Consider the following 24,784-nt stretch of genomic DNA (forward strand, 5'->3'; position numbering starts at 1 on the left):
ACAATGCTGTGTTGCCGTGGCAATAAATGAAGTGCAGTCAAGTGTTAACATGAATGAAGCGTCCTTTAGATACAGGAGTGTGCATTACATACAGCGTGACAATGAACGCAAAGTACATGTGTTACATCTCTCATTGGAACATTTTGTAAATAACTAATTTAGAAAATAGGCACACACCAACGTTGTTTTATATCACTTAAGAAGAAGTTGAACTCATTAGTTTTCCTGCTGGTTTTAAATACAAACTGCCTACGACTTCATAAACAAGACTTTGAATATGTTTGTGGTTTGACTGTGGTTACAAGGAAACTATTCAAATATTACTTTAAGCAGTTTTACTAAAACAGATGAATAATTTAGTGCTAAGCAGAGTGAGAATCCAAATAAATGCTGAATAATAAACATATCTGCTACCAGTGTTTGAAAATTGCAAGTATATTGCTTTGATACTTACATTGAATTCAGTGCTACTGTGACACTATATTTGCTTGACCACTGTCCTTTTTTTCCAAGAGTAAGATTGACTTACAAATATATCATTAAACGTACAAATGATCCCATGCAATGGATTCAAATAATAACTTACAAGCACACATTTTGGATACAGTTTTGCAGCGATGGTGGTAACAGGATAGCTACCGGACCTGCATGCTGTTTATGCTGGCCGCCTGCAAAAGGAGAGCAACCAACATCAGCAAAGACACAACACACCCAGGACACAGTCTGTTTGTCCCCCTACCATCTGGGAAGAGCTTCTTTCCCTGAGCTGTAGTCTCCCATCACCCCCTCCCCCCCCCCCATCGCCAAAATAATGATATTGCAACAGTAACTGGAGTATTGTTTCCTATGTATAAAAAAAGACTATTGTCAAATTTTGGCTCAAAAAATATCTATGTCTGAAATCTACGAGTAGTAACACCGACGTGCTAATACCAAAATAGCTCCTTCAGGATGCCTCCGAACAGACGCACACTTTGTTCTATATTGATTCCCTGGCCCCTGTCTTACAGTGTTTTCCTTGTGTGAACACTGAACAGCCTCCGTTTCCTGAGAGGTTCCGATTAAGAGCGCTTGCTCTGCAGTCTGTCTCAGTTCACCATGCTAAACTTAGCCGCGCTCTTGCCTCCAGTGCGCCGTTAGGCAATACCATCTGATAATGTGTGGTAAAAGAAGAGTGAGGAAAAGACCCCCCCCCCAACCCCCCCCCCGCTCGCACAAGCCGAAAAATCGGGCTGTTGTTTCTTTTCTTTGACCTCAATTACTATCAGGGCATGTGTTACTACAGGGGCATGTTGAGTCATGTCTGCTCTGGGAGCTGTGTGTGTGTGTGTGTGTGTGTGTGTGTGTGTGTGTGTGTGTGTGTGTGTGTGTGTGTGTGTGTGTGTGTGTGTGTGTGTGTGTGTGTGTGTGTGTGTGTGTGTGTGTGTGTGTGTGTGTGTGTGTGTGTGTGTGTGTGTGTGTGTGTGTGTGTGTGTGTGTGTGTGTGTGTGTGTGTGTGTGTGTGTGTGTGTGTGTGTGTGTGTGTGTGTGTGACGGAGGATTGTGTTCATTTTAGCCCAGAAGGCATCGTACAGTAGGTGGGGGCCAAGGTGCATTAGTCCTGGCTGAGATGCTCTCTTGAGTAATGTTGGCTCCTGTAGGTGGGTTAAAGAAAAGGGGAATAAGAGGTGCAGGAGGAGGGAGTAGGAAACGAAGGCGCGGGGGAGGGGGGGGGAATACGGTAGGTATCAGACATGACGGGAGCTGAACAAAGCCCAGCTGGCTGTCAGGAGCGCCGCACACTCACCTCCGGCTTGGACAAAATCTGACAAATTGTCACTACGCTGATATGAAACAGAGCCGACGTCTCTGCTCTGTTTACAGTTTGAAAGGAAAATTGGGTAATGACCAAGGCTTTGTCAAAATGATCACAAAAACATTGAAATAGCAGCTAAAGTATGTTTCTGAATCTGTTCCACAGTTTCTATTCTTTTTTTTTTTTTAAACCAGCTGTTGTAAATCTAGGACTTTGATTTGTTTAGATGAATCCAGAGTTCCACATTGTCTGACCACATCGTTCATGTGAAACTTCTGAAGAGTGGATGTCGCACTCCTGAGTGATAGAATGAGGCGTTTCAGGACATCTCCAGGGTCAAATGCATATTGAAATATCTGTGGGACAGAAGAAAGGATTTCAAATCGAGGTGAGCCATCCATGCTGTTCGTGTTTATTGAACGTGCTAATCCTCGCAGGTTCTAGCAAACATCCGCCGCAAGCTAATGAAACGGTTCATCGCTGAGAGTACGAGCGAATTTCGATTGGCGCCTTGTGTCCGTGTGCCTAAGTCGCAAAAGCGATGTGTCACTTTAAATACAGAATGTGCGATGTGATCAGCTTTTAGGTCATGGGTGTCGTCACTCAGTTGTCATTTCTCCCCTTTGAAAAATTTCTGTCGGGTCGAGCTGTATATTCCAAACGAATTAGTTTCCCCCCCCCGTGAATGCTGCATGGAGTGTTATCAAGCAGCAGCGCGTTATTTGTGTTTCTTTTTGTGCAGCGCGCGTCTTGGCAGGTGAAGAGTGAGTTTCTATGGTGACAAGGAACGCGATAACATTAAAACATGCCCCGCGCTCGCCGTTGTCTACGAAGTCCGTTGCTAATCAAATTCTTGATTGAGCCTCTCAAGCAACACTGAAAGAAATCACAGATTTTGACTCGTCTGAAGAGGATTCGACCTAAAGTAGCTAGAACATTGTTAGCTGCAAACTGAAGTAGTTTTTAAACCTAACACCATGATGGGAGCCTTCCCCGTACCCTCTTCTTTTCTTTTTTTTTTCCCTCTCTCTCTCCTTGCCACGGCTATGCACTTAATGAATTGAAGTAGTGATTAATTAAATGAAAGTGCTTGCCTGATGGAAAGAAGACACTTCACCCCTGTGTTCTCAGTATGTGAATCAAGCCTTTATGGAGTGACGGCACGCTACTTGTATTTGTTAGTTGTGTGTGCACAAACATGAGGTTACTGTCTGCTGGAGGTATATCACGCTGGAGGGTTGACGGGGGGGGGGAGTTGCTGTGCTCTGCAGAATCCTCTCCGTCTACTGTAGCAGCCAATTTATTAACTGTCACAGTTATTAACTTTAGCTGTGTCAATACGTTGTCACAGAGCGAAAGAAGAAAAGGCAATGCACTGCTACTCTACTGTTTTTTATTTTATTTCACGAAGTCGAAGGAAGCGGCATCTCATAAAAAAACAAATCTAATAATCGCCATGTGAGGAGGTTGACTGTCTCTGGTCCTCCCTCTGTGCTAATTTGTTAACACTGAGGAGATCATTTCATCCCCCCCCCCCCTGCCCGAAGCATCATGGGCAGTTTGACTGACGACCTCTAAACTCCACGTCTGCACGTCGCCCGCCCCGCGCGTAAACGCCATCACTCTTTCCCCTCTGCTGGATTCTGCGAGTGCGCGGCGCGTTGCCAATTAATGTGCTCAAATGCGTGTCAGCAAAAACAAATGGCTCGTTCATGCAGAGCAGCGAACAGATATCTGGCTCCTGTCATAATGAGTAATGCTAATTGTGCTTAGCGGGATCGTTGGTCAAAGTTGTCAGAAGGCATCAAGTCGATTTGAGGAATTCGTCAAGATGGTTCTCGTGGGCGGCTAATAGATTCATCACTGTAGAGGTGTTATTTGTCATACAGCTACTTGAGTTCCCCCCCCCCAAAAAAAAACAGCCTTACTATGCCAAATTCTTCCAGCTGATAAACTTTCCTGCAAGTTTTTTGGCCTTCTTGGCAATGCAATCACGAATGTCTGCAGCAATTCCAATCCTCAAATTGCCCCATGCACCAAAAAAAAAAAAAAAAAAGCACTGTTTTATTGATGCTGTTCTCTTCTTCCGTGCTGCATCTGCAGAGTTCTTTGACAGTTCAGTTCCTGGATAATTTTTGCACTCTTGTGTAAAAAGCCTTTGAGATTCCACTTGCCTTGGGCCATATGTAAACGTAATTTACTTGGGAGAACAATTTGCCTGAACTGTTTCTCACATTAAGACAAATAATCCCTCATCAATTATTGAAAATGCTGCATTTTTATTTTTATTTTTTCATTATTCCTCGGGTTGCAATCCAACCAGATCTTCCCCTCTCAATGCAAAGCAGTCCTTCAAGCTACTTATTTTATTATTTGACCCTCTTAGAAAAGCCCTCATTGCAAACCAGGAAGTGGGTGTGACGGGCTCGCGGTGGTCTAATCAAATAACGGTATCGAGATGCAGTCGCTAATTAATCACCGGCTCTTGAGGGACGGACCCACCCGGCCGGTTCTCAGTGGAGAAAGAGACATTTGATCTGTTGAATCAGCTTCCTTGTCGTCTCCTCCCTTTCTCTTCCATCTATCTTCCATTAATTCAATAAAGTCAGAGTTCATTTAGATGCAACCCCGCACCCCCCCCCACCACACACACACACTTTCACTTCTCTTTGTATTAGTGCTATCTGCTACACAAACCGAGCCTCCTTTTTGAAGAACTCAAATATTTCATAGTCACATCCATTTCATCCATTTCTGGGAACGTCTTTGGCCCTTTTCCATACTCTCCAGCTGCCTAATCGAGAGAGCATTATTATTTATTGGGAAATTATCCACTGTGTCTGAGCTTAAACACTTAAGCCAAAGCCTGAAAAATGATCTGACAGCATGTTTCTCTTGTTGAGAGCTGTCACAAGTGCCTCGACATGTGCTTATCCGAGGGACGCTGGTCCGCTCACTTGGACTCATTGTAATTACGTGCGGCGGTTGACCTTAACTCCTTCTCCCTGACATGTTTTTCTTGGGAGATGAAATGCAATACAAGCTCCCCGAAGACCCCTGTTTTGTTACTAATGATGACTTTTAAATGTCATTGTTACTGTGCTCCGTGTACACTTCAAGGCCCGCTGGTTCTGAGAAGGTAATTGCTCTTTACTTGGTATGACTGGCCCAAGAATGAGCTCTGCTTGTAGACAGCAAAAGTGAGCTTCTTTTTTTTTTTTTTTCTCACTTTAAACCCTCCCCCCCCCCAAAAAAAAAATGCAAACTCCAAAAGCATTTCCCCCCTCGGAGTCGGTTTTTAAAGGCTCTGCGGGGGAGCGACATTTTCCAAATGAACATTTCTCTCCCTGACCTTTCCGTTGCCCTTTTTGGTGAGTAATTACGTTTTTTGAAATATTCATTTGTGAGTTATGTCATTTGCGAGCATCCTGATGAATAACACTGCTCTGTAGTGTGGAAGTAATGAAAGCATCCGGCATGACCCCGAACTACTTCTTCCTTTTTTCTTTTTCTTTTTTCTTCTCCTCCCCACAGTTTTATGCTCTGCGCTTGACGGAGGAATTATCAAGGGAGAATCTGCAGAGGGGAAAAAGAGACACACTGCATATATAAAAAAAAAAAAAAGAAGCTCTAAAGTATTATCTGGAGAGGGGAAGACGGATTGAAAAGAACATGGAACTTAGATAGGACTTTCAATAAGACAATTTAGATTTTCAATAGCTCCGTCGATGATGTGTTCAGGTACACAGCGATGCGTGCGAGCGGGGCAGGATGCTGGCTCTTGAAACCAGAGAAATATGAGCCCTATCAATCACCGCCTCCGGGCACAAATGTAATTACACCACAGTTGTTGACTGGTCGGGTAATCCGAGCCATGGCTGGCATGCGTTGGCTTGCTTACATTAGGGGATGGCTGGTGCCCATGTTGACGCCGTCATTGCTCGCCACTTCTGTGTTCTTTTTTCAGGATCCAGGCTTGACTTGAACTCTTGTTTTTAAAGGATTCAAGGCACGGCACATTATACAGATCAACGAAAAAATCAAGATTCATATTATTCAGAAGCATTTGAGAGGCTTTTTTGTGTCTTTCTCTGCACTCGCAGTGCTCTCAGAAGAAGACAAAACATTGCAACAAAAGCTTGAAGTGCTTAATCAAAGCAAGATCAACCTTCCTCCTTCAGTGTCAATTACGGGTCTGTCATTTATCTAAGTGCACCTGCCAAAGTCAACCCAACTTCTTTCATTTCTCCATGGTTGTCGCTTTCAAAGAAGTTTGGTGTTTTTTCTTTCAGAGTGATACTTCTCAGGGGGTGGAATAAATCTCACCATTAAGAGGAAGATAATTGATGGCTTTCATCACCAGAACAAATACAATTATTCCAATCTGTGATGATTCAGTGGAAAGCGAGCTTTACGGTGTTGGGTTTGATGGATTCATAAGACTAAGTGATTCAGTGCTGAAGGTCCCTTTCATGTTTGTTGCACCTCACCTTTCTGTTGTCTCATCAGTTTTTGGTAACCGTCAGGGCAAGATTAGAAGTGGAACCTGGCTGACATTTGAAAGAAAATGAAAATGTCAGAGATCGTTTACGCACACAGGAACGCAGTTTGATGAACACCTGTGCCCGGGTGACTCAAATCATGACTCTTTTTTTTTTCATCAGTGGAGTAGTGTGACATTTGACTCTACATGATTTATCCTGATCTAAAAAAGCGTTACAATGTTCCGTTTCAAAATGGATATTTCAAAAGTGGCCCACGTGGTCCTCGTCTGTGAACACCTTCTCATGCCTCATGCCTCAGTTTCCACTCATCGTGTTTCCACAGCAAGCGCCGCCTGCGCACTAGAAAACACATGTGAAACAACAGTAAATTAAAACTGACATGGAAAAACTTTTCTTCTGTCAAAGCCTCATGGAGTCACTGGTCATGGGCGAAACGGTTGCGTGCAGCTCCATGGAGAGCTGACCCGATACGACCTTTGTTCTTTTCTCAAACATTAGCTTACATATCCAACTTATAAACACTTATATTAGCTGAGATTTAAAGTTATATTGCTTGCCAGCAGGTCAAATATTCGCTCCTCTTTTAGCTCCGACTACCTCTCTATCAACACTCAAAGGTTATATGGTTCTAAATTGTCTCTAACACTTAACTTTTGGATAACTTGGATAATCTAAGAGAACCAGGATGAACTGGGAAACACCCAAAATGCCATGTGAGTCAAAACGCAGCGGAAAAAAAGTCAATTTATCTTTTTAACTGCTCGAAACAAATCTGAAGGAAAGCAGAGATGTTCGCTCTAAAACCACAATACATGGTTTTCTTCATGTGACAAAGTTAGTTCACTCAAGGTCCACGTATTAGTACTTAAATGCTGAATGTTTCTCTGCCTATCAGTGTAAACATCTGATAAGAGTCCCAGAGAATCTTCTTCTTCTGCACATATTTACATAAGAAATATTCTTCTGTTTCTTGTTTCCAAGCTTAAACGTGCCTTTGAATCACAATATTGATTTAAGGTGATAAAGTCCGTCTAGTCTCACACGTTGAACACTCTCTCTCCAGCCCTCGTTTCTGCGCCTCTTTCTATCCGTCCTCCCTGATGAATGTCTGTGCTGCACATCGTCTCGCGGTGGCTCTCGCGGCTCACACGCTCTGCTCTGGATTTGATAAAAATCACACTCCCCCCTCTGCGGTCACTCAGGCCAATGTTTACGTTCCTCGCCCATTTTTCTATCCTCGCTTGTAAACACAGAAAGTGCACATTCCCCTGCTCGTGCGCAAAAAGTGTGATTCTCTGCGGAACGTGCATGCATGTGCCTGTGGCAAGGAGAGGGAAAACAGCAACCTCCGAACTGCTGCCACTAGCCCTCCCGGCCATTTTGGCTCTGCGGTAAACAACGGATTTCTTTGCCAAGCCAGGCTCTGGGCTTTTGGCTTGAGGCACTGTGAACACCTTTTGACCCTCTGCTTCCTGTCTGCGTGTAGCTAACTGAAGTGCATTGTGTCACCCAAAAAAAAGGACAAAGCATGAAGCAGCTATTATGATTTAAAAAAAAAAAAGAAGCCTACTCTGGAGGGGAATACTTACAATCTACATAAGACACACTCTGCTCTGTTTCTTTGTCTCTAATTTCTCACTTGAATGCTCGTGTAATGAATGTTTCTTTTCTCACACGAGCATGCAAACACCGAGTCTATTTCCTTATGTTTGATCTGTGTCAATCTCGCACGCTCTCTTTCCACAACCCCCCCCCCCCCTTGCCTCTCGAGGGCCCCTGTGGTATTGCTCATCCTCCCACACCAAACAACAAGCGTCTTGTCCGCCCACACTCTTCAGACCAGGGTGGACAACCTCATCTCATATGTCTCTGTGTGTGACCTTTTAGATTGCGCGTCCTCCCATCTGTTCTTGTGTTTTCTTGTAGGAGTGCAAAAGTGTTGTTGTGTTTTTTTTTTTTTTTTTTTTTTTTTAAATCCTGGATGAAGTTGTTCGAATGCAAGTGCAGAAATCCATAAACCATAAAAGTGGGAGGTAAAAAAAGAAGCAATTAAAAACAACTCTTTGTTTGTTCTTCTTCCCTCTGCAGCCTTCAGTCGAGCACCCATCCCCATGGCGGTTGTGAGGAGGGAGCTGTCATGCGAGAGCTACCCCATCGAGCTGCGCTGCCCAGGCACCGACGTCATCATGATAGAGAGCGCCAACTACGGCCGCACCGATGACAAGATCTGCGACGCGGACCCGGCGCAGATGGAGAACACGCGGTGTTACCTGCCAGATGCGTACAAGATCATGTCACAAAGGTAAGGGCACAGTTTGGGGTATCGTTTGACAGCTCCTGAACACTTTTTGATAAACTGTAAAGTCAACGTAACACTTAAAAGATGGTCATCTCAAACTTGATAATAGTATGTCCTTCTTGCCCCACACTTACTTTCCACAAATATATATTTTTAAATGGTTGAAGTTCTTGTATTTCTTTTTGACGGCCGTGAAATGCCTTAGTTTTAATTCAAACACTCATTCAGAAACTGAAATAAACCCAGTTCTATAGAAAAACACAACCCATTGTTCACTCAGTTTAGAGCACTGTCGGTCCCCTGAAGAAGTGCAGTCACATCTGTTTGATATAAGAGAGTAGACTTTTGAAATTCACTGCCTCAGCAAGTGCTTCCAGAAATTTGAATAGTTGTTTCATAACTGCTGAGGTTCACGCGAACAATATATTATAGTTTTCATGAACAGGCAGAAAAGATATGAGCTGGATGCATTTAGTTTTATTGCTGTAAATATTGGGTCTTGTTGTCTTGGACCTGGAACTAACTTCATTTCTTTAAAGTGTATATTTTAGTGTGATAGAAGTGGTGGTAAAGCTTCCGGGAATGCTCATTCATTTGATGGAAAAATAGAATATGACGTGAGCACTGTAACAACTACACTCAAATACCTTTTTATATAGGCAAAGTGACAAAAAGGCCAACCAATGAGGGAATGTCATGCATTTGAATTGTGTTAATGCTGCCATTGGTAGTAGTATGTTCCTTATGGTTGCATTGTGTATGAAGAATATTAAGAGCTTTTGAACACATTTATTTGTGAAACCACGAGTGTGCAAAAACGCAATTTACTATCCTTTTAAAAACTGCAGATATGCACACTTAGCGTCAGTCTTTAGTCAGTATATAACTCCTAACATAAAAGTCAGCATAATTCATTATACAATATCCAGTGACTTTCGGTATCGGGTAATTTTATCGCAAGATAGGAGCTGATATTACCAGATTTAATCACCAGTCACATAGCATTTCATTTGAGTATCGTTGGTAGTACACGAGCTGTTCTCACAGAGTGTGCTATATGGATTATAACGATCATCATCACCCTCATGAGTGTCAAGCGATTGCGCACTTACATGCACAGTTACTTTCCAGTTGAGAGACCGACTTGTCTTTGTTATGCTGTATATCTTTTCTTCAAGTGTTGGGACAACTGCATTTGAGGGATGAACGCAATGAATGTGTATATCTAAATCTATCTCTCTCTACAGGTCTAAGAAAGATGTAAGCCCATATACTGTATCTCTATCGGATTTTGTCTCTCCCCAACATTGATATCGGTATCGGCGCCAAAAATGTCATATCGGTCGGCCCCTGATGTCTTTGACTTAAACACATATATCACGATATATTCTTCTTGACGTAGATCTGAAGCTCTCTTTTATTGAACTATTTTAAAGCTCTATGGGTGATTACAGCACGTGACAATAACAGAAAAGGGCTTCCTATTAGCGTCATTCAAATATGACTGAATAGGTTTTCTGACATGTGTGAATATGTACACATGCACAGCCATACTCGCAAGCCAAAGCTTTATTCTTCAATTCTCTCAAGTAGATGCGTTTGTTAAAAGAATCTTGGAAACTGAGTCTTCACCTAACGCGAGATACTTAAATTCACAGCTGAGGTCCGCTGCAGTGGATTGAGATGCTGTATTTGTAGAGATATGTTATGCTCAATGACAGAGCTCAGTGATGGATGAGAATATGGAGATATATTGGTTTTGTGGGGGGAAAAAAAGGGACACAGTATGTCAACGATTTGTTTTGTGTGATCAATATTAAGATCTCTTGGGATTAGCAAATAAAATAAAACAAGCGTGTTGGTTCATGAAATGCTTCAGGTTTTCAAAAGTTCAACAGTTAATAATAAATCCCTGATTTTAATAAGTGAGTGATTTAATTCCTGTTATAGATCCATTTGATCAACAATCCCATCGTGCTGCTAAAACACTGAATGAAAACCTCTCCATACCTGGTTGTTCATCTATATTAGCTATAAATATGCCTGAAAATCAATCTTCTCTCCAAAGGATATGAATACATTATCAGTTATTTGTCAGAATTGAAATGTCCTCCCTGGGTTTCGTGTCCTGCTTGTGGAATTATGACCCTGGTGTGCAGAAACCGGGACATGGAGACCTATTTGTCAGAGCAGACAGAGTGTAGTCTTACTGTCCCTTTGGCTTTCTCACATCAATAATGAATTACAGACATTAAGGTAATGTATACGTAAGTTTCAGGGTTTTATTCAGGAGGTCTGAATTGAAGAAAAAGTAGAGCTCAGGGTGTGTGGATGTATCGTCCATCTTGTTTCTTTTGTTGACTTATTGCAGCACTTAAAAAGGGTGAACTTGATCTGAATTGCCCCTCTGCGTTAGCGTTTGTCTGCATCTTTTTTTTTTTTTTTTTTTCCAAATCCGAACTCTTTGGTTCCACACAGGACAGACGGCTTTGAGACTGCTATAATGGACCTTTGAGCTTTATCAAACAATTGCTCTTGGCTTTTTAGTCTGGAGCCGTAAGAGTTCAGATAATCAGCTGTGTGAAAAGCAGCTGATGGCATTAAAAAAAAAGGGGTGGTTTGAAACATGTTGTCGGATAATTGATGCACCCTGTAGCTCCCTTGTTCTACGGACGCCCACTCAGACTAAAAAATCCCTGCAGGAATGAATCAACGGCTGCTGCTACTGTCAAGAACACAAAACAAACACAAAGTGCCAGGGAAAGACGAGTCTTTTTAGCATCTCGTCGCTACTGGGGGCGTTTTAACGATGCAACAAAAAAAAGCAAAAAAAAAAGCTAACCAGAACCTGATTCAGCACCAGGGCATTTAGTCTTGGGAGAGGAAGTTGCAAAGTGGATGAAAAGGTGTGGGCGGTGCTGATTGAGAGCGTGTGGCGAGGCCCGGTGCCAAAGTAAGGGATGGGGTGAGAGCGTTCAAGGATATTTGTGGCTGTAGCGACAACGGCTCGCACATTAGCATGCAGGGGTTAGCGCAACAAACGAAACGCCACCCCCGACTTTTTTCATTGTCGAGCTGTCAGAGCCGTTGCTTGGCACCTGCAGCTAAGCTCATTAGGGTTGAAGAGAGAAACAGAAACAAGCAATTTGAGCAGAGAAAGCCTTTAACAGACATCTTATAAAGAAGGAGTCAAATCCAGGGCACGCAGATTTGACTTGGATGCATTTTGTGTGGGCACTGCAGTAATATGATGTTAAAAAAAACAACTAACTTAAAGACACTGTCTGAAAATGATATTTCCCTAAAGGGTGGCTTCCTTTTTTTTTTTTTTTTAAATGACTGATCAGATTTGTAGCCTGCAAGCTTCCACTGAAACAGTTGTAAAGTAATTCTCATATTTAACAACGATAATTATGTTTTTCCTCAGTGCAATGCCTACCCTATAATCTCCAAAAAGTCAATATTAGCAGTTAAACAAGCCCATTCTTTCATTAATATTTAATCCTTATTTTCCGTCCTATTCTCATACTTTCCTGCCGGCTTCTCTCTCCCCCCCCCCCCCCCCCCCTCCCCCGTCTATTGATTATTCACTATGTTTCCATGCACACTCACTGGAAAACAACCCAAACAATGTAATAGTGTGATTAAAGCATTTACTTGCTTCGCAGTAACCTGATTTCCCCCAATAATTGTGCTTTCCATGAGCTGCTTGATTACAAGGCTGCAAGAATATGTTGCTGTCTACAGAAAAAAAAAAACAAAAAAACAAAGGGAGACAGAAAAGTTTGATGTTTTTTTTTTTTTTTTAACGATGGAGAATTCACACACATGCAGTACTTTTGCTTGCTGAACTTACCTTTTGTGTGTAGATACTTTCCCACAAATCATTATTGTTTATCAAGACAGATACCAATACTTATTATCTGGGAGATTAACAGAATGATGGTTAAGATATTTCATAAAACATAGTTTGAAAGGATAGCTTCAATTTGTGTCCGAGAAGAACTCTACAAAACTCATGGCTGAATAAATACACTTAGACAAACCTTACGGGTGGGACAGTTGGGGATGTGCATGATTAGACAACTAAACGATTAAACATTGTCATCATCACCACCACCAGAATCGCTAGTCACTTAAACTAATTATTAATATATTGAGCCAAGGATGAGTCAAGGTCACCAGCCACTAACCGGGCTGTCGCTCTTCCCACTCTATTTACGCAAATGTAAACCCAAAGGATATCCTCTTGTAGGAGCAGCACAATTTGGCAGAATCTTGAGCTAGAAAATGGAGATACAGTGGTGTCAGGTTAAACCGGCATATAACCATTCGACTAGATCCAAACACGTCTACATTCAGCACAGACATGTGGACGTAAACCTGCCAGGAGGTGGTGCTAGCAATGCCAACTTAAGCTACAGTCCGGGAACCAACTTGACAGCGCTTACCCGCAGAATAATGCATGCCACAAAGTGCCTGACATTTCAGCGGCTTTGAAAATATCTGACATTTTCGTTGTGAGTGTGAATAATGTTTCAAATAGCAAATAAATACACTACACATCTCAAGGTTTTGGATGTTGTTAGTTGTTGGTTTTGACAGTTTTCTGAGGGCTTTCTTGCTTTTAGACAGGTTGACTAGTTTGCAAACTGCAAAACATCTTACAAGTATAGATTATGTTATAAGGCTGGTACTCAGGAACAGAATGTATCTACAACCTGACAGGAAAATATGTGTGGATACTCATAGCTCATAACTTGAAGCGGAAGATGAGTCCAGCAGTTTTTTTTAAATAACTCCTCATTTTTTTTTTTTAAGAAATCGCAGCTGTGTCCTATTTTCATCTATTCCCTAATTGTAAGCAGGTGTTGAGTGCTTTCTGTCTCCAAACTTGAAATGTGACTAGACTAAGAATACAAGAAAAAAAAAAGAAAACACTGTGCATGCTAAAAACATCCATTAATGATGTTTACAATGCACAAAAGGTAACGGCTCTTGTTTTTTTTTTTTAAAACGAGCCCCTGAAAGACCGAAGAAAATAAGTATGAAATATTAAAAAAAAAAATCTCTTTGGGAAGTTAAACTGGCATCGTAATACAACAGTTGCAGTTTGATTGATGTTTGTTAAGAAGTGTCTAATTTCGTGTTTGTGAAGAATGCCTCAATTCTCGTATTGAACTGCTAAAACTGTAAAATGGATTTTTTTTTGGCCAAAGCAGCAAATTGGCATCAATCTTAATTGTTGACTCCCATATGAATCTCAATTTAACCAGGATAAATACTGGTTAAATCGTAATAATCTGAGCATTACCTTGATATTGAATTACCATGCTTGTGAATGCACTGACAGCATTTTCCCCTTGTGGGACTCGTGCCCCCCCCCCCCCCCCCCCCCAGCCTGCGTACCACCTGCCTCTCCTGCTGGCACCAGTTAAGTTGCGATGACTGGCAAGCACACTGGTTAGCATTCACGTCCTGTCTGAAGATGAGCCACGCCGCTGCCGGCTTAGTCTGTGTGTGCCAGGCCCTCGCATCCATCATCGGCAAATCCCCAGCCGTGTCACCGGCTCGCACTAGCTGTCAATATACATTGAGGCTGTCCGTTCCCCCTCTGCGTCCCGCCGATGCCGCCTTTTTAAGAGCGCTCAATTGATATTCCACCATCAAACCCCAGCACCACATTCACCCAGTTTAGCCCCCTCATTCAGGTGTGCACTTGTCTCCTCCTTGGCTCCATTAAAGTCCTTTAAGCGGGCGCTAATAGCACCCTGCACCTGAATGATAGCCCACCACAGAGCTCGAGCGTCCTGTAATGCATCTCAAAATGAAGGTTGTCTCATGCCGTGCTGCGACAGGATAAAAAAAAAAATGAATGGCTCTCTTTCATTAGCCATTCGTTTCTTTTGTGCATCCCCACGGCTGTGCAGAATCCAAAGCCCCCTGAATAAACATGTCAACCATAGGTGGTGCTGTGTTGCAAGCTAGACGGTGCTAATGGAAACCTGCTAGCAAGGATTCATTTAGCCCAACTTGAGGCCATTTGCATTCCCGCAGCCTGAGATTTAACCAATCATTGCTTTTTGCCTCGCAGGTTAGTTTTTGGAGTTTATTGTTTGGTAGCTGTGTTGTGTTCATGTGGTTCCATTTTCCCACTGTGTGTAAAACCACCGCAGAGGCCAAGCACTTGTGCTATCAAACAACACTGACCCTTTTTTTTTTTTTTTTTCTCATCAGAGCCTCTCAGTGTCTCTCTCCTCCCTTCTTTTTTCTGTGCTCCCCTTTTTTTTTCCCCGTTTCCCCAAGGCGGTGTGGCCTTCACGGCCAGTAATTACAGGCTATATCAAAGCTATATATCACCTTATATCTCAGTAGACTTCAGCAGACACCTTAAGGGACAGCTGATAGCATTGTGGCAGGCTTGTGCGTGACCCCTGAAGGAGAAAAGCAGGTCAGGAAGGAGCAAACTCCTCCCCTGTAACAAACACACACACACACATATTCCAAACTCTCCTTTTTGTCTTTTCAACCACTTTATTTATTTTTTTCCCCTTCAAGTCTCTTGGGGGATTCCTTCCACTGCTTTTATCATCACACCTTTCTTTTCAAGGAACAAAGATTGGAAAAGAAAAGAAAAAAAAGATTTCCTTTGCTAGCATTTGTGCTAATGCATGTGACACTAATGATGAAGGTTAATAGATAGCACAGCTTGATGAGTCTCATGAGGAAGATGAAGCTAAATTAGCGCAACCTGTGATATCAACCTGCTGCCCTGGTGACAGCTGACATTTGACAACCTTCGTGTTAATGATGTTTACGTGGGGGGGGGGAAAGCGACCGAGCCATTATTTACCTCAGCACACTTAAGCTGCAAAGCTCGAGACAAATGACTCCCCTCCCGTCAGGATGAAAACATGTGCTGACAGAGGGACAAGAATGATTGAGGGATAAGAAGAGGGAAAGCAGATGGGAGGATCCTTCCTCCTTTGCCGATGATCTCTCCCATACGTTCCCGTTCTCATTATCCTTGGCTTTTTGACCTTATTTCAGAGTTGAAGGATTTGATGAGATATTTGTTTTAGCAGGAGAGAGGGATTAAATGAAGAATCCCCTCTGGTTCTTTCGCCCATCTTCATTTAAATCCCCTCATCTCGAGCAGGTTGTTACAGGTTTTCTGGGAAGAGGAGATAGAGTCTGATTTGTGCGTCTCGTCTTTGCCAAAAATACTGAGCAATCGAAGTCGAAGGGAAGTTCAGCTGTCCACTGACACTTTAATACAACTCCTGTCAACTTAGAATCTTTGTTTATAATAAAACACAGAGGATGAAACATTATAGTTGGCATGTGCAAGGGGATTAGCCGATCAGGCTAAGTTATATGTTCATCAATTTACAAAACACAAACATGTTGTTCTTCTGAGCAGCTCAAGTTTAACCACATGCCGACCTGTCCTTACATGCCCTCAGCTCTGACAGTGACTAGGTGGTGGATATTAGAGCGTGACCATCTGTTTCATATACTCCCATATATCCTTTGGCTTGGTTTGGATTTTCTGTCTTTATTTCTTTTTTTCTTTTTTTTTTACTGCATCAGTGTGTTTAGAATACCTTATTTCACATGCTGAATAGATGCTACATAAATGTAATAAAGGGACAAACCCTTTATCTTGGGTAGAGATGGAACATTGCCTGGAACAGAGGAGGCATTTTTTGTTTTTTATCTGAAATGAAATAATAAATCATTGTACATCACCAAAGAAAGTAATATGTCTTTGTGTGTGTGCTGAAATAAAATAATAGTGGCTAATACTATTCAGGATCATTTAACTTAAATTCATTAAGTTTCATTTTCACCACTCCTAACCTAAATTGTTTGATCTATGGAGCAGTTTTTCACACAATGGAGTTTTTTCTTTGGCTCAACAAAACACCAGTAGCCCAAAGCTGAAAGGAAGTTTATCCCCATTCGCCATTTTCACTAGCTGCTAGCACAAGCATTAGTGTGCTAGCTAATAAACGATGGAAGGACCGCCTGTTGTTTGTATCCTTGTGCTTCATAAATCATCATCAAAGTAGTTCTTTTAAGGTAAGGGAAGTTGAATGTTACAAAGCTGACGCTGCACGTTTGTTTAGATTTCTTTGCCAAAAAATACTGAAATAAACACCACTTTTATCCCAATATGTCGCCATTTTGTATTTTACAAAAGATGGCTACGTATGACTAAAAACATTTAACGTCATCAACTGATACTTAGATTTATCATTTTTCATACTTACATCTCCCCAGGTATCCATGGAGACGTGCTATATCACTGTTTCCCATCCAAATAGCTCAACTCTTAATATTCTACAATTCACTTAGCAGACGCTTTTATCCAAAGCGACGTACATCAGAGAGTAAGAACAACACAAGCAAGGATCTAGAAAAAAGGGAACAATGTCAGTGAGAGCAAACGATCAGCTTTGAGTCTGATTGGACACACAGGTGCTGACAGGAAGTGACCAGAGGCAAAGCACAACATTGAGGGCAGTTCTTGAGAGCTCTAATCAGTATAGAAACCATCTTATAAGTCGTCGTTATCAAACAAAAACCATCATCATCATCAATAATATGGAGACCGTCATCATTAAGTTAGTAGGTATTCATGAAAGAGCTGGGTCTTTAGCTTTTTCTTAAAGGTGCAGAGGGACTCTGCGGATCGAATGGAGTTTGGAAGTTAATACCACCACCGGGGGGCGACAGAGGAGAAGATTCTAGTCAGAGACTACGTCGATGTTCCTTAAAGTTTACATTCATCAAATGGAAATACTGTATTCATTGAACAAATTCTTACTTCCAAAACCAGTAATTGAAGTAGTTACACCCACAATTGCCATTCGAATATATTTTTTGAAAATTGAAAAGTGTACTTAGCTCATTTAACATAGTCCCTTTAACCCTTCACAAGGAGGACTATCCAGTTTTCCCAGAGGGAGATTCCTGAAGTTTGATAACATTTCACTGATGATGTCATCTGAGTTATTTCAGCTTTGGCTTAGTCAACCTGAAATGAATCAGAAAAGCAACACAAAGCCAGCCTTAAAAAAAAAACTGTCAAAATGGGGTTGGAAAGAAGTGTCGTATAAAAGACAAGGATGATCTTGTGCATAGTGTTGTCACTTGGCATTGTGGGAAATGAAGGAGCCATTGTTTTTGGAGCTTGACCCAAATAAAAAAAAGGCTATTTGAGTTTCTTTCCAAACTGTTTTTAAATGTGTCCCCCAGCTGTAAGGGAGTTCAATGCTAAGCTGTTATTGAGAATGCATGCATATTCATATCGTAGCCTTGAATTCTTAATAGACTCTTTAATATAAACAAATAGAAAGCTGCCATTGACATTAAGACGGAGCTTATCAGGCAGAGCAGACTTGGGAGTAATGCCATCATTGTTCATTCATAACCTCGAAAGACCTGTCTGAAGTGGACTCCCTTGTCTTAAGCCGCTGTATGCATAAACATTTAACTCTCCAAACAATAAGCTGCTAGATGAATTAATGCATGACTTTAATGTTTGTAGTGCAAATATCATGCAGGTTCTGCTTTAAATTAAAGCGTCTATTTGGCAGATAGTAATATAAGGGATGTCTGGTACTTAATTATATGGACAGATCCACTACCACTGCCGTTTTTAGTCATCCTAACAATGAAAAACAATTTAAAGTACATGTTTAATTGTGTGTTTTAACAGCAGTGTATATTTTATGTGAATGCATGTGTTGCACTCAGCTGCTTTCCCCACCAGCCTTTCTCTGTTTATGCAGGACTCATTGGTTGGTCTTGCATACTCCTGGTTACAGGCGGTTTTTCCATGATACAATTATGTGTTGAGCACCTGACAATTACCGAACAAAAACATGACCGATGAGCGCAGCGGGGGGACGACTGCCTGTTTTAATAGTTTGAACAAATAGAGAATAGTGGGTGGTTTATGGCAGCCTGCACTAATATGCAAAAGCGTATTAATAAAAGCTCTGACAGGAAGGGAAGATAAAGACTCCCTTTTTCCTTTTGGAGCAAACATGCAAAGTAATAAACACATTTCAAAGTTCTGTGGATTACTCGATAAGAACTTATAAACCGCCTTTCCATCTGTGCATGTTTTGCCTCCTGCCCTTACGTAACCCTCTTTCCATAAAGACTTTAAATCAAAGAGGTTTATTTCTCCCACATCCTGTCCTTTTTCCTGACATCACCTGAGATTCATTATTCGCTCTCATTTTTCAGCCCCTGTCTGACTCCCTTTGAAAGAACATGCAGCATTCAATTCTGCCCAATTACTTGCTGTACATTTGGAGCTGGCAGCCTATATTGCCAAACCTGGTCGCTAGACGTGGTGGCCATTCAAGACTCTTTGGTGATTTGTTGTTAAAGAAACGGTTGGGAAATTTGAAATATTTTAGGTCTTTGCCCAATACCAACTGAATTGGTTGCTCTCGGGAGATAGCAGAATTGATCTCAACCAAGCCAGTGGTTTGAATCGACTGTAAGAGCAGTCATTTTTGGATTCTGATCCAAATGCCCCATAGACTTCATTATGCCACCATAAGTTTAGTGCTTTGCCAACAATTCCAGAAGTTTTGGACTCTCACAAAATAAAATGAAAGGACCTCAGCCCTTAATATGATCCTCATAAAGCCCGGGCCTGGTCATTGGATCTATGGTGTCAGATTAATAGCTGTCTCAGCGGTGGCTCACTAAACATGGGGTTTAGACTCAGTCCATTTGTCAGCAAGGGGAGTGAGTTTCACTTGGATGAGTGCAAACAGTAAAGAAAGGGCTAATTCAGACAGGAGCAGGTGGTTAGTCAGAGTGCAGGGAGCCGCCTGGGCTTTTTCCCTCCCTCTATCTTTTTGATATTTGCCCTTCTCTGCGCTCCATAGTCTTTCATCCTTGTTCTTCTAGTTTTCTGCTTCTTTTTTTTTTTTTTTTAATTGGCAGGTGGGAGTATAGGCAACAGACACATTTGATGTCTACTACTCTATCTCCTTCCTTCTGCCCTGAAGCCCTGGATCCAGTTTTTTTTTTGCTTGTAACTTCTTCTGACCTTTTTAATAACATTCCCGGCTATTCATCATCTCTCCCCTAAGACAAAAAAACAACAACAATATCCTTTTATACTGATTCATTGCTGAGTTTTGGAGCCAGTTCCTGAAGTTCTTGTAGCCCTTACATCCTCTGTCTACCCATTTTTTTGAGAGAAACAACTGCCCCCTGATGGCTTTCCTTCGTATCAACATCTGCAGTCGCTAGGCTACAGCAGAAGTCATAGAATGAAGTCACCTTGATGGACTGGGAGCTAAACTGTTAAAATGGTTTAGTTTATTTGTACCCATTGAACAATACTAAGTTATTCTAATGTTAGAGATGGTATTTTGTTATTTATTGGCAGACAAAAAGTTAAAATGAATGTGAAATGTCATTTAATTTATATGCAAAGATAGAGTGGTGTTGGAATCAAGTTTGTAGTTTGGTTTGTCTGCGAGCAGGAGGTATGAAAATTATAGTAATGTTCTGCCGGAACAGAATATTGCTTAATTTTGTCAATAAACTTTTAAATTAGACACAACAAATACCTGACTATAGTTAGACATTTACAACATTTAATTTAACTTTCTCATTAAAAGAAGTGTTGTTGTTAAATTTGTTTGGTAATAATACTGTCCAAGAACCATTCAGAGACAACCAGTACCATTTAGAGTAATTACTCAATTGCCCCTCTGTTCACCCATGCTAACCTGGTATTCTCCAAATGTAGGCTTAAAAAGAACTTTAGGTTTAGGAGATGAGGACTTCCTAACTGGCAGAATACTGGACACAACTCAGTTAAAAAATGTCCGTCTTTTTGTCACATCAAGAACAAATCTTTCTCTGTATTATTCCGACCAATCTTCTCTTTATATCCTTGGCCAAAAAAAACAGGGTTGCCAAGGGCAACAGCTGTGCGAGTCATCCCCGTCCTTTCAAATCATCTTGCAAAACTTGCATTGCACTTAGAATGCATTTTAAACAGCATTTTGATGTTCCCGCAGCAGGATTATGGTTGTAATAGTTTTGATTAATTTTGATCGGGGAGAGAGGAGGCAATTTATCTTTTGAGAGAAAGAATCAACAACTCTTTCTGGATGGCCATGTAAACAGGATTATTGTGGAATTGTCTGTTTATGCAATCATATAAAAAGCTTAAACAAACTGCTTCAGCCTCGGTTTTGGCAGCAGCGGTGCTATCGTTGCATATAAAAGTAAGCCTATCTAATTGGATCCAATCTTAATAATCACTTAAATGAAACAATGGCAAACATTAAAATATTATAATGCATAATTCATTTCATTTTACTACAGAGTCAGTGTGCGACTGTGGATCATTGTCTTACTTAATAAAACTTTTAGTATCTCTTCAAAGACACAGACAACACCAATAACCTTCCTTCAGTAGTACGTCATCACACTCTGCTTCATTTCAAGCCACCGAGAGTACAAAATCATTTCCGACTCTACTCTCAGTCTGGGGCATGATTTTTGTCCGTCAGCACTGCATTTGGCAGAGCTGTTTGTAACGTACCTCCCAGACAGATATGACTGTCTGGGAAGATCATGATTAATCAAAACACACCCCTTCTCTGCAGTCTTATTTTTGGCAGCTATCTAAGATTTCGTCTTAATGTATTAAAGCATGTGCTTCACATTTGAGTCATTGTTACCTCTTAAAGTTTCAGTTGACGAGATCCATTTTAGTCAGAGGCTCAGTTGTTGCAAAATAATAGCCCAACAAGTTCTGAGGCTTCTAAATATAATTGCACTAACTCCCTAACCACTAATGCTGATATAGACCAATTTCATAATGTTGCTCCATTACAAAATTAACATTTGATCCTGTTTTTCTAATGTAATGACCTTCAGTATTTAAACAACTTGAAATAACTTTGATGAATCATGTTTTCCTTTGATCGTGTGGGCTAATTTGCTAATCCTTCATCATTTTCTACTGATGTTGGTGCCATAGTTTCATCTATGCACCGTGCAGCTCTTTGTCAAGCTTACAAGGCTCAACCTCCTTAGTCCCAAAAAACAAAGGGCGGAGTTTCCTGGATTGTCTTTATTTTGGGATTCACAGTTTTCATAATGGATCTCTCAGATGCGTGAGTGCCTCGTGTGCGTTTGTCTCTATGGGAAGCTTGATGTTTGTCTTTCACTCTGGTGTTGAACATGGCTTAAAACTGACTCATCCTTGATAGTACTGTAGTCCCACTCAAACGATGACTGGTAAAGCCACCAGCCGTTGCTCAGCAAAGCATTTCAAGTCACTTTCTACCTCCCTTAATCCTGCTATCTCCCACTCTCCCTGTCTCTTTCCCTGTCCTCTCAATTACTGTTCGACTCTGAATCCTTTTAGCCCTCCTTCGCACTTTTCTCTTGCAATGTCTCAGTTTCTTTAATTTCACTTGAACGTGTCTCTTTTCCTTTGTGTCTTTGTCACATAGCCCTCTCTATAATGGGCTTACACTGGGCATGAGTGAGTGGCCACAATCCACAGTGTCAGGGTGCTGTTCTTGAGAGGGTTGTGAAAATGGAATCTACGTTCACGTCGCTTGGCCTCTAACCTTGGCGAGAGGGAAACCAAGGAAGCGAGACAAGGAGCGGTTTCACCTTGTTTCCTTCGTGACTCACTGACGGCTGCACACGGTTAGAACCTTGCAAAGGACCTGTTTTATTAGTCTTGTTTAAATTCGCACCGACTGCTCTCCTTTCATTCTTCATTCTACTTTGGAAAGAGATTTGATCTCGTGTCCTGTTTCATATGTCTCTGGTGAAGTTTCAGAAACAACAAATTAGGGATAAAGGTGACATCAGTGTTTGTGTTTATCTAGGGGGATAAAAGTCCGACTTTTAAAGGCTTTTTCCTCTTCATCTTATTAGATCTTAATCCAGTCTTTGGCTCAGTCTTGGTAGATACACCAACAAATTCAAATGGCCCAATTACCCAGCTCTTTGATCTTCTGCTGTTAGACCCACCTAAATGGTAAATATGGAATGTGTGGTAAAAAATAATGAATCAATCTTTAAGCTGAAAAACTGATGACACCCTTGTAATCAATGTTTCATAACACAGTTGAATTATTCACTTTGATCAAGCCCAAGAAGATGAATATTCATAGAGTTTGTACCACTTGAACTCTATACATATCCAGTAATCCATGTGGAAATACTTGGCAGTATGCTCATTGCTGTGCATTTAGATTTCATGGTAATAGATTAATTTAATTTGTGTCCCTTGTCTCATAAATGGCTGACATAATTTCAATTGGTTTGATAATCACCATTAGGCTAATTGGCCATTCATCACCAATTATGACCTCATTTACCGGCATTTAGAGACATTTTTCAACAATTCACTTCTTAATATTAACCTTTGTCACTATTATAGAAGCAACCAAGTGGCTCATTTGTCAGTGCCCACATACTTTAATAAAACAACTTTTTCCATAAGGACTTTTGGACCAAATCCAAATTGTGTCTCAAAATTTAGAAAATCAGGTCCAATTGAGATCTACTCCGTGGCCTTAAAAAATAATGTTTGAATGATATTTGTGCAAGGCCACGTCTTGAATTTCCATATTTTCTCACACAATTGTCAGAACCAAAGGACTTACTTTTTCTAAATTTGTCAAATTAATTTGATTTTGTATTGTTTTTTTTATATTCAAGCCTTATTCAAAATCTATATTTACATCATTTCAATTGGAAAAATACGTCAGCTTCTTGACTATATCACATAACCCCCATTAACAGATGGACTGATTCAAACGTTCAATCTACTTCGACTTTTCTTCGGTCGTGTTGGCTTTAAAGTTCCTTTAACATTTTATTTCTGAACTGGTAAACATATGTCGACAAAACAATAGAAATGAAAGGTCTTTAAGTTTCTGTTTTGGAGCTTTTGATCGAATCACATAACCATTATATTCACATTACTCACAAACTCAATGATTTCACTTCTTGGAACCTTGTTTGTCAGGACAACATATACAATTTTCTCAAAATCCTCAAAGAATCAGGTGACTCCATACATTCTGCACTCTTTTTTTTTTTCCAATAAATGGTCTGTCTTGCATCAAATGTAAACGATTGTCCCTCCGCCTCACCCAGCCACTGACTTACATTCAGAGTAGCACACATTCCTGTTGAGGGTTCCTCTGTGTCTGGAGTGGCCTCTCCTTTTTTTTGGCCTCTTTTGAAAGCTAATTACGCTGGGCTATTTTCTGACTGGGGAGCATGTCAATATTACACAGCGGGAGAGCTCTCACTCGCCCTGCGCTGCATTCTTATTCATGAGCCTTAATTCCATCAATGGCCTCCTCAGCCACTGGACCGTGGCTGTTCCTCGCTATGGTGTGTTTTTTAAAGGCGAGTGCTTGTAGCTGCCGCAGAGCAATGCCAGACCATAAAGGAGTGAAGCTTGTAGCCGCACCCTCTCACCACTCGCTTAGAACATGCTCAGAAGTGCTGCGTATAAAGCAAGAGAAGGGTTTTTTTGTGGGTGCTGACATGGACCTAATTTTCTCATGTACACGCACATCGATGTGTTTGGCGAGATGAGAGGCTGTAGTGGCTCTTGCTGGGGACCTTGCGGTGGAATTGAAATCGGTGATAAGCCTGTCTGTAAAGTGGTGCAGAAAGCTGTTTTTGATTCAGCCTCTATCTGTGAATTTGAAGAGTTGGGGTTGGCAAAAATCTCAAAAAAATACAACACAAATTCTTAACCAAAGCTTCGTTACTCGCTATGTTAAAACTGCCAAACAACACCGACGAGGAGGACAAATATAGGCACACTAAGGGATTGATAGCTTTCTACTTTTTCACATGTGACCTTAATTTAGTCAGGTAATTCCCATTGATGTTAAGAGTCTATTTCCAAGGGAGAGCTGTGTAGATTATGTTAATTTAATTAAATAATTCCAACTATAATTATTTGAGGTTTTGTTTGAGGCTATTTCTTAAACCTCTGGGAAATTGTAGGGATCTTCTTCTAGAGGTTGTAGCTAAAATAGATATATAGTCCCTTCACTACACCCTAAGTAAAATATATTACTATCTGGTTGGATACTCAGTTCAGATTGGCTGCAGGTAGGCAACTAATCCTGAGAGATG

The 24,784-nt window shown here is 41.1% G+C and overlaps 1 protein-coding gene across 1 annotated transcript in view; it reads left to right on the forward strand.

The window, feature by feature from the left end:
- LOC110003601 (adhesion G protein-coupled receptor L3) overlaps positions 1–24,784 on the forward strand; it is a 219,866-nt gene that overhangs the window by 75,931 nt on the left and 119,151 nt on the right. Inside the window, exon 4 of the mRNA XM_065950385.1 lies at positions 8,389–8,602. Within this exon, the coding sequence (XP_065806457.1) occupies positions 8,389–8,602 (214 nt within the window). The remainder of the gene's footprint in view (positions 1–8,388; positions 8,603–24,784) is intronic.

This window comes from Labrus bergylta, chromosome 22 (genome assembly GCF_963930695.1).
Source record: "Labrus bergylta chromosome 22, fLabBer1.1, whole genome shotgun sequence".
Taxonomy (NCBI): domain Eukaryota; kingdom Metazoa; phylum Chordata; class Actinopteri; order Labriformes; family Labridae; genus Labrus; species Labrus bergylta.